We start from the raw sequence: 15420 nt of genomic DNA, 5'->3' as shown, positions 1-15420 counted from the left end.
CTTTTCCACCTATCAACTAAACTTTGCAATCCACAAACGTTCAACTTATCCTCATAGGGAGTATTCCACCTACCTCACCATCTTGGTCACTCATTTCTGAATCCTCTCTCTCTACCACCTCCTGGTTCTCAAGTAACCCAGGTGACCAAATCTGTACACAGTAGTCAAGATGAGGTGAAATCATAGCCTTATAAAGAGGGTTAAATTCCTTTACTTTACTTATTAGCATGTTTTTCAACACCCAATTAATCATTTGAGCTATTTTACAACTTTGCAATATGTCCTCTGAACTTCAACTCTTTGTTCACTATTATCCCCAAGTCCCTAGCCTCATCAAATTCTTTCAATCTGATACCATCAATATGATACACCCTATGCAACAAGAAGCATTTTGCAAAGGCATTTGACAGGATGCCATGTGGGAAGTTGATATTTAAGTAATAATATATGGGTTTGAATATCAAGATAATGGAGTGGAGTAGTAATTTTTTTTTTTTTTTAAATAGATATGGGAGTTGTATATGGGGGAAATTATATCAGGGAATAGGAAGGTTACAAGTGGACTTCAAGTTCAGTACTGGGATCATTACTGTTCAATTTGTATGTCAATGATCACTGAATACATGATTCAGTTCTTTGCAGATGATGTGAATCTTTGGAGAGTTGTTAGTATGATTATTAGTATAGTATGTTTTGGCTCTCCAAGAGGATTTAAATGAGTTGGAGAGGCAAGCAAATGAACAGGGATACTAGTTCAATGCAATTAAATATAAAATTTTGAAATTTGGGATGTTTCCTATTCACTCGGAATTATACTGGAAGAAGTAGAGGAAGCAAGGAGTATGGGAGATGATTGTAGACAGAAAATTTTAAGTTCAGAGGACATATTACAAAGGTTGTAAAGAAAAAGAGAATTGCTACAATACTGAGGAAGCCATTTACCACAAGAGATAAAATGATGATGGTCCAATTGTATAAAACTTTGATCAGATCACATCTTTGAAGGGGGATGAAATAATCTCAGAGGCAGATAATGAAAATTATATTAGGACTATACAATGTTGGTTACAAGAAAAGACAGAGTATAAAAAGTACAGTTTGGTGGATATAAGACGAAGGGGTGAATACATGATTAAGACATTTAAGCTGTTATTGGATCAATACTGGGAAGAGTTTCATATTGTATAACAAGGGATAAAGAACAAGGACAAGGGGTCCCATCTCTGGAAGTTGCAAAAGGAGTAGTAAGAGGGTAAAAAGCAAGTTTTTTGCATGAAGAGTGGCAGGAGCATGGAATGCCACTTTGTTGTCAAGCATTGGACTCCCATGATGAGTTATGAATCCGTAAAGGTCAGGAAAAGTGAATAAATCCCTGTTTAGCCACTCGTATACTTTGACAAAACATTTGACTCTCAAAGCCTTAGCTATCTAGAATCACTGTAGATATCATTACATACGAAAATAATATACAGTCATGCAACCTTTTATAAAACTGCATAAGAAAATTGAAATTTTTCCAGTTAATAGAGAAATAAGATGGGAAGATACAAAACTCTGTATCCACCTTAGAGGAAGTTTTTCATGAATTGAATTGGAAGAATGTAAGAGTTAAAATTAATGGAAAGATTCTAACTTATTTGTGTTTTGATATGATATAGTTCTCTAGACAGAAGATACAGAGGATCCAGCAATAAAATTAAGGGATTTAGCTCAAGTGTCCAGTGAAAGTAGGTTGAAGATAGATTTAAACAAAAGTATGATAATTTAACACCAAAAAGAATTATACAGGAAGATAGAGAAGTGGAGAGAGAGAGAGAGAGAGAGTAGATTCATGTATTGTTTGAGAGAAATCATAAAAATTAACACAGAACAGAAGAATTAAAAAGAAGGCTATTACAACTAAATTTGATGGGTTATTAAGGGATGAAAGATATCAAAGGCATCATTCGCATTAGTTTAAAGAATTAAGAAAGCTTATGGCTAATGTGTCTTACCTGTAAATTACACATGGCAGTGAAACCTGAAATTAAACTCATGATATAGTTCACAAAGCGGAAGTTATCCACAGAAGAATAAAAAGAAGATGCTTAGCTTGACACTTAGAGACAGGATACCTACCCATCTGATAAGGTCAAGATACAGGATGTCAGTTACATTATGCCTTCAAAATGAAGATGGACTAGACACATTGAAAGATACATGTTACATGATGGCCTAAATTATTAACAGAACAGAGATCTATAGTTGGCATCAGTCAAAGGAGAAAAAACAAAAAAAAGGACAGTAATATGTAATTGCCAGGACTGCTGGAATACAATGGATGAGAAAAAACTGGTGAAGATCTTCATCCAGCAGCAGACTGATCCAGATTGAAAATGCATGCCCAAGAAAGTGGAAATAAAATACTTAAGATATCCACTATAATAATTCTTATCTTTGTTGCGTGCAGTTTTCAAATTTAATTTAACATACCAAATGACTTTATAATGATAAGATATGTTCCACTTGACCAATTTAATGGATGAAATAAATATCTGGCATATCTAAGTGATTGGAAAATGAGTTTTATAACAATACAGCATTTTTGATATCAAACTTTGTAAGTTACAAACAGACCTGGCTGACAAGGTAGGTCTGTTTGTAAGAGACAAATAACAGCTCAAGAGAATCAGGAGTTTAAAAGAGTACATGCATGCATGGTATTTGGGAAGGGGGGGGGATAGGAAAGTTTACAAACTGTGTAACACCCTCTTACTTTGAGGGAGCAATGAGTATGTGAGAGTATCTGACAATGGATTTATTCATATCTTTTATCTTTTACACACTTTTTAGACCAAAAACTAAAAATAATTCTTACATCAACTAGCAGTTGGGTAATATACAGAATAAGGAATTATGAAACTTTTCATAGGATTACTGTGTATAAAATTTAGTGTATTTAGGCAAGGTTGATAATTTTATAATGCTTAATTGCACACTGTTCTCATTTGCAATTAAATACCGGTATTTTGATTTAATGAATTTAAACTCGAACTGCTAACTTTAAGCATGATAAAACGTGGAAAACGTTTCAGTTACTTTAGCGGCTTCAGAGTAAAATAAGATAAATCAGTATCTGTTGATTTCTGTTAAGGAAAAAAAAATAAAGAAATAAACAACCGTAAATTAATTAGAACCGGTGAAAAATTATAAAAACAAACCTGCAAATATTTTGTCAGTGTAATGAATAAGAACTTACTGATCCGAGTCATACATTCATAATAAAGCACATTTACCTGAAAATATTTCAAATGCTTTATTATAATCAACTATTACAAACTTATAATAAACCAGATATACAAGGGAAAGAGAAGTTTCCTTACGTTTCCTATTGCTTTGCAAAGAGACTTGGGATCATACAGGCCCATAAAAATAAATAAAAATATGTATATATAGAAATATAAAAATTAGATTTTGTTACTACATTTAAAAATCTTTATACACATTTCCTTTCGCTATCAATAAACAGCATCCACTAACACTAGTGCCGTCGCACGCGCACACACACACACACAATTTAAAAAATAATAAAAAAAAAAGGACGACTATCATCACTCCATCTAGCAGCAAGTTGCTTAACTAACAATTTAATATTTACAATATTGCAAACGCTGGCCAAGTATGTTTCTGCAAAGGAAATTAAACAGTATAGTAAAGATAATAAGCAAATAAGATAAACGTATATGATAATCTAGGGAGGATATATATTCTGTCAGCCAGATGTCATCAGGAAGAAACAAAATTTCCACGTGATAATTATGGCAGACTTTGAGTGGCCTTGGCAGTATAATTTCCCACCGTTTTTTACGTAAGTTAATAAATTAGTTACATCAAATAAATTTTAGATAACTAGTGAGGACAAGAGTCTGATATCTTTATCATATGTTGTTTTAAATACTATGCGCTATCTTCTTATCGTTGGTTGTTTAAAGCTTTTTCCTCCCCTTCTGTTTATGCCTTCCATCATAGGTAGGACGGAAATTAAAAATAAAAAATAAAAGAACGCTAAGTGATAGTTTTAGCGCGTTTGCATCTGTTGCAAAACATTTTTTCATAAAAAAAAAGGTTTAAAATCATTGGCATATTAATACCATTGTTGGGGTAAGTTTTAGATAATCTAGGAGCCCTGTTTGGAAAATTGAATATGGTATTTTCAAGCTACAATGAAAAACATTTACTACTTCAAGGATTTCATAAACATCCATGCTAAAATGTGATTTGAATCCATATCTAGCAGGCAGAAAATAATGCTATTCACTTGGCTGTCCAGAACAGGATATTAAATTCATTTGATGTAATTATATTCAGAGTGTTTATGAAATTTCTTTTCTGTATTAATATAGGTACACTTTGAAACAGCAAAAAAAAAACTTAGTTTTTCACATTATATATATAGGTTTACCATGTCCATAAGTTACTTTGCTCACCAGAATACTGTTGCAAAGAAGGATAGATGACATCTCTCCCACTAGTTGGAGAGAGTGATCATGTGATTTTGACTTGGAAGATGAATAGACATGCAGGAGTATCAAGGAGACAGGAATGTATGTGGAATTATAAGGCAGGTGATTATAGTCTTAGACATCAACTTGGGGAAGTTTCATGGAGGGAGGAATTGGAAGGCGAGGATATCATTAGTGCTTGGGAAATTGTGAAGGAGGACACAATTTGGAGTAAAGTGGATGACAAACAATATTAAACAGGAACTGCATGTGAAGAAGAGGCTATGGAAGAGATATAAGGAGACAGGTGAAAAGCAGATGCATGAAGAATATAAGACACAGGCCAGGAGAGTGACTAGTATGGTAAGGAAGGCAAAACTGGAATATGAGAAGAGATTGGACCTAAAATCCAAAGAAAATCCTAGGGAATTTTTTTGCTATGTGGCCAGTAGGAGGAGAAATGATTGTGGAAGAATGACATTGTTTGATAAAAATGGGAATAGAGTGACTTATCCAGAGGACATAGTGGAATTGTTTAATGAACTCTTTATTGGAGTATTTCATCCTGGAGGAGTAAATTTTAATACGAGAGGGATAGGGCAGGTTCGAGGTTTAGAGGTGCAGGAGGAGAGTACGTTCCAAATACTGAGTACTCTGGATGTCATTAAAGCTGTGAGACTGGATGGTATTTCACCACGAGTTTTGAGAGAATGTGCTAAAGAACTGACAGCTCCTTTGACCTGCCTTTTCAATGAAAGTCTGGCTATGGGAAAGGTGCCCAGGGAATGGAAGGAAGGTAAGATAGTGCCATTGCATAAGGGAGGTAGCAGATTGGAAGTGTCTAATTATAGGCCTGTTTGTGTGTTATCAGTAGTTGTTAAGATCTTGGAGAAATTAGTGAGGGACCATATACAACATTGGACAGATGAGGGTAATGTTTTCTGTGAGAGTCAACATGGATTTGTGAAGGGGTGCTCTTGTTTTAGTAATATGCTAGCCTTTTATAATAAAGTGACAAAAGCAGTAGATGCACGATAGGTATATACTGCCATTTTCTTGGATTTAGCGAAGGAATTTGACAGGGTGCCACATGATAAGCTGATATTTAAGTTGCAGCACATGGGTTTGGATGCACATGGGCACTTGGTCAACTGGATTCAGGGTTGGCTGTCTGATAGGTATCAGAGAGTTGCGTATGGTGGGGCAGTTTCAAGGAGGCAGAAGGTTATGTGGGGTTCTAGAGGACTCAGTATTGGGACCTATATTGTTTAACCTTTATATCAGTGACATTGCCAGTGGATTGCAAAGGGATATTCAGTTGTTTGCTGATGATGTGAAGCTGAGAAGGGTTAATAGTAATAGTGCAGATGTGGTAGCCCTGCAAGAGGATTTGAATAAGCTAGACATATGGGCAAATGATTGAGTGTGTCAGTTTAATACAGCAAAATGTAAGGTCTTAAGGTTTGGGACACATCGATGGAACACTGCATCCTTTATTGAAGGAGCTATACTGGAGGAAGTGGGGGAGATGAGAGATCTGGAGTTGATGATTGATAGAAACCTGAAATTCAGGGGACATATTGCAAAGGTGGTGAAGGTAACACAGAGGATTGTTGCAATAATGAGAAGGATGCTGACCTGCAGAGATAAAAGAGTTATCATTCCGTTGTATAAGACCCTAATCAGATCACACTTAGACTATTGTTCTCAGATTTGGTCCCCAGAATTTGAAGAGGATAAATTAACTGCGGAAAGGGTGCAGAGGCAGATAAGAAAGATGGTTTCAGGACTGTACAAAGTCAATTATGAGGATCGGCTGAGGGAATGTGGACTGCAAAGTTTGGTGGATAGAAAAAGGAGAGGTGATATGATTGAGACTTTTAAACTGTCGAGAGGTGTTTACAGGGTTGACACTGGAGAGTTCTTTTGCATGGTTGAATTGAACAGCAGGAAGGAGTGATGACAAGGGGCCATCCCTGGAAGTTACAAAAGGAAACTGTGAGCAAGAGGATGAGGAGTGGTTTATTTGCATGGAAGGCAGTGGAACCATGGAATGCATTGCCTGATAGAGTGGTGAGAGTGAGAACGGTCAATGAGTTTAAGGAGTGGTATGATAAACTTTGAGTTTCCTAGGAGGGACTTCCCACGATGAGTCTTGATAGATTTTGTGTTTTCTATAAGGGACCTCCTGCGATGAGTCTTTTGACTCCATGGAGGCCTGAATAATAATAATAGTTTGGTGTACCAGAGAATATTTTTTTTTAGTTTCTCCAAAAATTGATATTTTTCATTTAGAACATTTGCTTCATTATCTGCACCCCCATCCCTTGCAAGATAAATCCTAATCTGCAATGAGTCTCTTGACTCCATGGAGGCCTGATGATGATAATAATAATGAATCCTATTAATGGGCTCAGTATTGGAACTTTGGGAAGAAATTCAACATTTCTTGCACTTGGTTATCATCGTCATCACATCCTCCATGGAGTCATCAGATTCATTCTTTTTATTGGCAGAGATGTTTCTTTTCCTTCATGCTTATGGTGATCAGAATACATCATGAAAAGTTATGGAAACAGCTACCATATGTTAGAGTAAAAACTTTAGTTTAATATAAACTAAAATGAATACTCGACATTTCGACCTTCATATTAAGGTCATCTTCTGGAGTATACACATATATACGAACAAACAAGCTGCACTACAATCTACATGGTTTGCTAAAGTTACTGACCAACCATTACAGCTATTGGCCTGACTTCTGGTGAAAAAAAAAAGAAATATAAAACCTTATGACATCAAAGCTAGAGTCCTATTATTATGTATTAGGTTGCAAAATTAAATTAGGCTGGAGAGCAACATGTTTATAAAAATAAAATTACTTATATAAGTATTCATGTATATTCCAACCAACTGGAATTGGTTCAAATTTATATGTAGTGGCTAATAAAAGCTGAAAAACTGCTTACAGTCCTAAAGTCAGGGTTGCTGGAAAACTAAATGGTCTGAATGTGTGCCATCCAAAATCTTAGGATTTTTATGCTTAAGTCTGTCACTTCTTGGCCATCAGGCACTGTTAAAAAAAAACTTATACCCCATTATGCCTGTTCTCTCAGAATATATAGTGTTCCTAAAGTACACAAATAAAACGTTCTGCTTCAGCCGATAGTTGAAGGAATAGACAGCCCTAATTATCACCTACCCAAGAAATCAGTGTCACCACTCAAGGAGTTGGTAGGGCATTCCTCCTCCTGTATAAAGAACACACAACATTTTATAAACAAAATTAAAAACATAACACTCAGCAAAGATGATTTATTAGTCAGTTTTGACGTTTCTGCCCTTTTCACAAATGTCCCAATCAAAACAATTCTTCTCCTACAGAACAAATTTCCACCTGACATTATGGCCTCTCTTTGTCCACGTACTACATTCTGGTTACTTCATGTGGCAAAATAAATTTTACCTACAAAAAAGAAGGTAGAGCCATGGGCTCACCACTGTCCTCCCCAATTGCTAACTTTTAATGGAAGCTTTTGAGTAGAATGCTCTTGAGTCCTTTACTCTAAAACCTACAGTTTGGCTTAGCTAAGTTGATGTTTTCGTTATCTGGCAACATGGTCACTAAACTTGAAACACATTCCTTAGCCACCTAAACAAACAACATGAGCGCATACAATTTACTATTGAAATTAAAAATGAGAACTCGCTTCCATTCCTGGATACAGTAGTGGTCACATGTCTTCCCTCAGGCAGTCTGTCCTTCACTGTTTACCTCAAATCGACACATACCGGCCAATATATATATATATGCTAACTCATATCACAATCCTTCACAAAAATTTGGAGTCATTAACAACCTTAAAAACAGAGCTATAACAATTTGCTCCAATGAACAAGCTCTTAAACAAGAATTAAAAATTATTAGCAATACATTTATAAATAAGTCCTCGCGGTTAGCCAAGTGGCTGTGCGCTTCGCAACCATATGTCTGGGGAATGAGTGTCCTAGGTTCGATTCCCGTCAGTGACGTGAGGAGCTGAAGGATTTTCTTCAGCCATAGCCAAGTTAGTCGGTCCAGTAGGGTTTTTCATCCCACAAAGCAGGCAAACCGTCCTCGAGAACTCAACACTATGGACATAGGATACACCAGGGCGTAGGGCTGACCACCTTATCCTGTGAACGGTTTGAGGTCTGATGGTTATTAAACCCTCAACAATGCAAGATAAAAGAGGGAAAAGGAAGATGAGATGAGATGACATGTATAAATAATGGCTATAGCAAAAATACTATTAAGAAAATTCTTCATAAAACTTTATCAAAAATTAATATATATTATTACAGTAAAACCATACCTATCCCATACATTAAAAGGGTTATCAGAAAAAATTAATAGAATCCTACACCATTTGGAGTGAGGAGAGGACACACGGGAGGAAGGAACTGGATTTTATGTGGTTATTAAGGGATAACTATCTGCGACAGCATGTAATGGAAAATACTAGGGGTCAGAGAGTGCTTGACCTAGTAATTACATCTGAGGATTTGGCTGTAACAAATATGACCACATTGCCACCAATCGGTGAGAGTGATCATAGGGTCTTAACTTGGGAGGTGGCTAAAGGTGTAGAATTTTCAATTAAGACAGGGTACATGTGGAATTATCGGGCTGGAAAATATGACAAACTTAGGAGTTTGATTGGTTCAGTGCCATGGCATGTACAACTGCAAGGACTAGAAGTTGATAGTGCATGGGAGGTAGTTAAGAAGTGCTTGCATGAAGCAATGGCTGACTGTATACCTAGAGTCCGAATAATAAATCAAGTAGGGGTTAAATGGATGAATAACACCATTAAGCTTGAGTTGCAAAAAAAGAAACAACTATGGAGGGAATTTAAGGAGAAGGGTGACCGGCAGGCACATGAACGGTATAAAGCACAGGCCAGAAGGGTGACGAGTGTGGTAAGAAAAGCAAAAAAGGATTACGAAAGAACATTGGCCATGCAGGCTAAAGAGAATCCTAAACAGTTTTTTAGATATGTAGCAAGTAAAAGGAAAAATGTACATGGCAGATTGATTTTAAAGAATGCCGATGGTAGGGAGGTAACTGAATCAGTTGAGATAGTTGAGTTACTGAGTGAGCACTTTGCAAAAGTATATCATCCAGGTGGTGACATTGCAGAAACGAATAAACCAGTAGATTATACGGGAATTGTGGTTAATGAAGTGGAGGTGAGTAGTCTATTGCATAACCTCAATGTCAATACATCTGTGGGATTGGATGGTATACCAGCTCGTGTTGTACGAGAAGCAGCTAAAGAATTGTCAGTACCCTTGACCATTTTGTTTAATTTGAGTCTCGGGTCTGGGTTAGTCCCGAGCGGGTGGAAAGAGGGGAAAATAGTTCCACTGCATAAAGGTGGTTCCAAGACTGCTGTTGTAAATTACCGACCGATTAGCATATCAAGAATCATTGTCAAGGTCTTAGAGAAAATAGTCAAGAGGAAAATACAAGATTGAATAGAAGAAAATGGGATACTGTATCGGGGACAGCATGGTTTTGTGAAGGGTAGGTCATGCCTCAGTAACTTGCTCACGTATTATAACACAGTGACGGCTGAACTGGATAAGGGTAATGGGTTTACGGTGATTCTACTGGACCTAGCCAAGGCCTTTGACAGGATTCCACATGGAATTCTAATCAGTAAATTGCAGCATATGGGAATGGACATAGGGTTGGTGAGATGGATAGGAGGGTGGTTGACGGAGAGATATCAGAGAGTGGTTTACTCGGGAGTAGAGTCCACAAGACGGCCTGTGACTAGTGGTGTGCCACAAGGATCTGTTCTTGGACCACTGCTGTTTAATTTGTTCATAAATGATATAGGAAATGATCTGAGAGGAACAGTTCATTTGTTTGCGGATGATGCGAAGTTGGGTAGGGCAATAGTGAATGCAGATGACGTCAAAATTTTGCAGGATGATTTGGATAGATTGGAGGTCTGGGCTAAGGAGAATGGATGTCAGTTTAATGTGGCAAAATGTAAGGTTATGCATTTTGGGGTGAAAAGATTGGCGGCAGTTTACTGCATTGGTGGAACCCTGCTCCAGGAAATTGATGAGGCACGAGATTTAGGAGTGTTGGTAGATAAGGAATTGAAATTTAGGGGACACATTGCAAAAGCTCATCAAATCACTTGGTTGCTGAAGAATACGTTGACAAGCAGAGACAAGCAGGTTATTGTTCCTCTGTATCGAGCCTTGATAAGACCCCATCTAGACTACTGTGCTCAGATTTGGTCACCTAGGTTTCTTCTTGATGGGGAGGAGGTGGAGAGGATCCAGAGGCGAGTGACCAAGATGATAGCAGGTCTGTGGAATGAACCGTATGAGAACAGGTTGAGGATTTGTGGGTTGCAAAAATTGGTTGATAGGCGGAGGAGGGGAGATATGATTGAGACATTCAAATTACTGAAGGGTTTCTATAAAATTAATTCAGAAGATATTTTTGAGAACAGGGCTGGTTGTGGGAGGACTAGGGGACATCCATGGAAACTGGGCAAAAGTGTGGTTAGTAAAGGTGTTAGAGCTGGGTTCTTTACTTTTAGAGTAGTGAATGAGTGGAATGCGCTCCCTGAGTCTGTGGTGGATGCTGTGACAGTGAATGAGTTTAAGGCGAGGTATGATAGATACTGTATGAATGTCAAATAGTTGTGATGAATATGATTTGGGGCCTCCCTCGATGAGTCTAATGACTCCCTGGAGTTGCCCGTAATAATAGTAATAATCTTAATGCCATGCTTAAACTACCTTTAAAATTAAAAAAACATATTCAACTCTTCTAAGGATCCTCTCCCCATTCCCCCCCCCCCCCCCAGCACATCCTTGAATTTATTGCATCTATTGCACCCATAACTTACCTTATATTGGGGAAACTGATCGTACAATCCTTATACGTAAAAAAGAACACAAACGACACATTAAATTTAACAATTTTGGTGAAGCAGGCCTCTCTTAGCATCCTACGCCAAATTGATTGGAAAAGTACTTGTTCTTTTCATCATACAAAAATCTGGTATGAACAGAAATTTAAAGAAGCTTGCGAAATTTTGATTAACTACCCTAATCTTAACAATAATAGTGATATAAAAATCCCGAGAATTTGGATGGCACACATTCAGCCCACTTAGTTTTCCAGCAACCCTGACTTTAGGACTCTAAACAGTTTTTTAGCTTTTATTAGCCATTATCCATACCAGTTGGTTTCAATTTATATGTATACTTATATAAGTATACATATAAATGTATATTTATATACATTTATATGTATATAAGTATATACATATTTTGATTTTTATAAACATGTTGCTCTCCAGCCTAATTTAATTTTGTAACCTAATAGATAATAATAATAATAATAGGACTCTAGCTTTGATGTAGTAAGGTTTTTTTTTTTTTCACCAGAGGTCAGGCCAATAGTTGTAATGGTTGGTCAGTAACTTTAGCAAACCATGTAGATTGTAGTGCAGCTTGTTTCTTTGTATATATGTGAGGGCCTCTGTAAGAAAAGGGTGTATGTGGAACTACAAGGGGGGGGGGGGAATTATGAAGAGCTAAGGAGACAACTTGCAAGTGTAGCATGGAATGAGGAGTTAGCTGCAAAAGAGATCAATGCAACTTGGGGGATTTTCAAAAACTATCTAGTAGATAGTTTTTGAAAATCACCCTCACCAACCAGGTCACCCACCTTGCCAGGTCTTTGTAGTCCTCATGGAATTAGTTATTTCCACTTCTCTTATGCTGCCTCCATAATGCCCTTTTTCTCTGTATCGTATGCTTAATCTCTTTATTCATCCATTTCACACCTACATTATTTAACCTTCTCACCCTTGGTGAGTGCTTTTAGCTTGTGTGCACCAGGCTTTTTCGTTTTCAAGAATATAAATGCCTGAAACACGTTCAATCTTATCTTTCTTGCCCTTAGTGATGATTAGAGGTGGAGCTTTCTTTCCATCCAGACAAATTGCCAAAATACAGGTAACACGTGCACTTTCGTAACCAGTGGAGGGAATGTAGATTGACGAGGCACCCCTCTGATCAGTTGTCGTTGAGATTCTTGGCCCATAAATGCTGCTGTTTCATCCAGTCATGTTGGAGAGTTGGTATTTAGAAAAGTCAATGCCATCAACAAAGGACTTGAATGCAAGTGCATGTTTAATAACTTTAGTATCTTCCAGCTTGAACAGTGTTTAATAAATTTAGTTTAATCCTTTATCCAAGTGTGAGCTAACAAAGTTTGCACCTGAAAGTATCTTCAGGACTGGGGTAAGGTGGTACAACACCAGGGAACGCCTTGCAAAGGTGGAGAAAGCTACCAAAACTCCTATCTCAGTATCTCCCATAATGCAAAACACATCTCCTTGCGGATATGTCCAATGTTATGCATTAAGGGAAGGGCCACATCCCAGACTAGTTTCGACCTTTATTGAAGTCTCTTCAGTGGGAGCCAGGCCCAAGTGGAGATACCAGGCAGAAACTAGTCTGGGATGTGGCCCTTCCCTTAATGCATAACATTAGACATATCCGCAAGGAGATGTGTTTTGCATTATGGGAGATACTGAGGAGTTTTGGTAGCTTTCTCCACCTTTGCAAGGAGTGCCCTGGTGTTGTACCACCTTACCCCAGTCCTGAAGATACTTTCAGGTGCAAGCTTTGTTTGCTCACACTTGGATAAAGGATTAAACTAAATTTATTATACTCTAACCAAATGAAAAATAAACTTTTGAACAGTGTTGTCGATCTTCTTAGAGACAATTCATATCGCTGAAGGAAGCCATCCAGCTTCCTTCATTAAATACTTAATTATAATTTATATTTAATTATATATTAATATTATTATTTTATAATTCAATATGTCCATGTATTGCAACAGACGTACTAAATGCGTCCGTCTGGCTGACGATCTTAACTGGGACTTATTTTGGGGATAGGGCTTATATTATGAGCATCCTGAAAAATCATGCTAGGGCTTATTTTCCGGTTAGGTCTTATTTTTGGGGAAATACGGTATTAAAGGTGATGGTTTAAATAGATTGGTAGTTTGGCCAAAGGATACTTGCCACCACTTCATTGTGACAGTGGAAGATTGTGCACTTTGGAATGAAGAAACTATAATTTTTGTATTGCATAAATGAAACTAGACTTCAAGAAATTGATTAGGCAAAGGATTTGTGAGTTAATGTGGACAGAGACTGAAAATCTGAGGATGTTATAAAAGTGAGAAAATTAGCTACAAAGATTATTATGTTAAGAAACTTGCTGACAAGTAGAGATGAGAGAGTTATTATTCCTTTGCATAAATTCATAATGAAGAATTTATGGAGACACAACATATGTTAGAATAATTACTTTACTTATCATTAACATTTGATGTTTCAACCTCTGTATTGAGATCATCATCAGGAAAACATACATATGTATAGGATACAAGCTACATGACAATACACTACACAAAAGTAAGATGAATCTAAATGTTTGTTAATCATTTACCCTAGCCTAACCTCTGGTGGGGGAAAAAACAGAACTACATTAAACAATTTCTAAAGTTCTCGTATATTAAGATTTTCTTCTGTTTGGAGTTTTTCTGTATGCCTGTGAAATGCTGAAACATCATACAAATCTGAACAAAATCTTAATACAAGAGGACTTTAGAAATTGTTTAATTCTGTTTTTTTTTTTTTTTTTTTTTTTTTTTTCCCCTCCATTAGAGGTCAGGCTATTAGATTCTTTTTTCTACTGTGAAGTGAATTTTGGTGTGTTGGCTATTTAGGTAGGTGACAAAAACATCCAAAGTGTCTTGTCCGTGGGGCCAAATGGCAAACACATCATCAACAAAGCACAACCACACTAGGAGCTTGTGTGTTGTGGTAAGTATTTTATTTAAAGGTAGGTGACTAATGTCACCTACCTTTCAGATGAATCACTATCTTTTTATGTTTACAGAATGCTAACACACACAGAAAGATATCTACATAAACAATCACATCATCATCCAGCCCAACAGTATGATATTTTAAAAACACTTACACACAGAGCCAGAGTGATTTGTTCTAATGATACAGCTCTTTCCACAGAACTTAAATATCTGTACCATACTCTTTTTGGCCAATAGCTACAATTCCTACAAAATAGATAAAATCCTATGTAGTCCCATTACTTCTCCCTCCTCTAATACATAAGAACAAAGCATTAATATTCCTCTTCCCTATGTCAAAGGTACATCAGAAAAGATGTACACTCAAGGATATGCTAGAGAATGGAGTTTATCCTTAGGAGAGCAGATCAGAGTTGCTAATAAAACGACCTTTGCACCACATTCAAACTGCATGTTAAATTAGCAACTCTGATCTGTTCTCCTAAGGATAAACTCCATTCTCTAGCATATCCTGAAGTGTATGAAGTTCCTTGTGATTGTGATTTGGCCTACTATGGACAGACAGGAAGATCTGTTAACATCTGTCTTTTAGAACATAAAAAAATACATCACTACCATTATTATGGTAAGTCAGGACTGGCAGACCATGCTTTGGCCAATCTTTCACATCGGATTAGATGGCAGAAAACCAGTGTGCTATTTAGAAGTCCTTACAGATCAGAAAGATTTTAGAATCAGCCATGGCTTTGAAGTATTTTCCTAACCTGAAATAAATTTGCCAAAAATTTGGGAGACTGTTATCTTAAGATCAGCTCCTACATAGCTGTAATATTTCTTTTTCTTTTTTTTTTTTTTTTACATTAGAGAGCACCAAATTAAGACTTCAGATCTTTTGTCTGTTACAATTTGAATGGATTCACTAGCGAAATATAAGCCAATTAATAAACATCTTTTTTTTTTTTTTTTTATAAAAGAGTTCATTTGATGGTGTTAATATCATTACAA

At 36.8% G+C, this 15420-nt stretch overlaps 2 protein-coding genes across 3 annotated transcripts in view; one reads left to right on the top strand and one right to left on the bottom strand.

The window, feature by feature from the left end:
• The window catches only part of LOC150109666 (NEDD8-conjugating enzyme UBE2F-like), a 148676-nt gene extending 145153 nt beyond the window's left edge, over positions 1 to 3523 (bottom strand). For both annotated transcript variants that reach the window (XM_090409615.1, XM_090409607.1), the window contains exon 1: positions 3363 to 3523. The gene's annotated coding sequence lies outside the window, so the exon portion shown is untranslated. The remainder of the gene's footprint in view (positions 1 to 3362) is intronic.
• A 107-nt stretch (positions 3524 to 3630) lies between these two features.
• Positions 3631 to 15420, top strand: part of Vps25 (vacuolar protein sorting 25) — an 80872-nt gene continuing 69082 nt past the window's right edge. The window contains exon 1 of the mRNA XM_090409598.1: positions 3631 to 3847. Within this exon, the coding sequence (XP_090265724.1) occupies positions 3798 to 3847 (50 nt within the window). The 5' untranslated portion in view covers positions 3631 to 3797. The remainder of the gene's footprint in view (positions 3848 to 15420) is intronic.

This window comes from Typopeltis vanoorti, chromosome 2 (assembly GCF_054136105.1).
Source record: "Typopeltis vanoorti isolate ZY-2024b chromosome 2, IOZ_Tvanoo_1.0, whole genome shotgun sequence".
Lineage (NCBI taxonomy): Eukaryota > Metazoa > Arthropoda > Arachnida > Uropygi > Thelyphonidae > Typopeltis > Typopeltis vanoorti.
The sequence above is the reverse complement of the archived record's forward strand: the minus strand, read 5'-3'. Positions and strand labels throughout refer to the sequence as shown.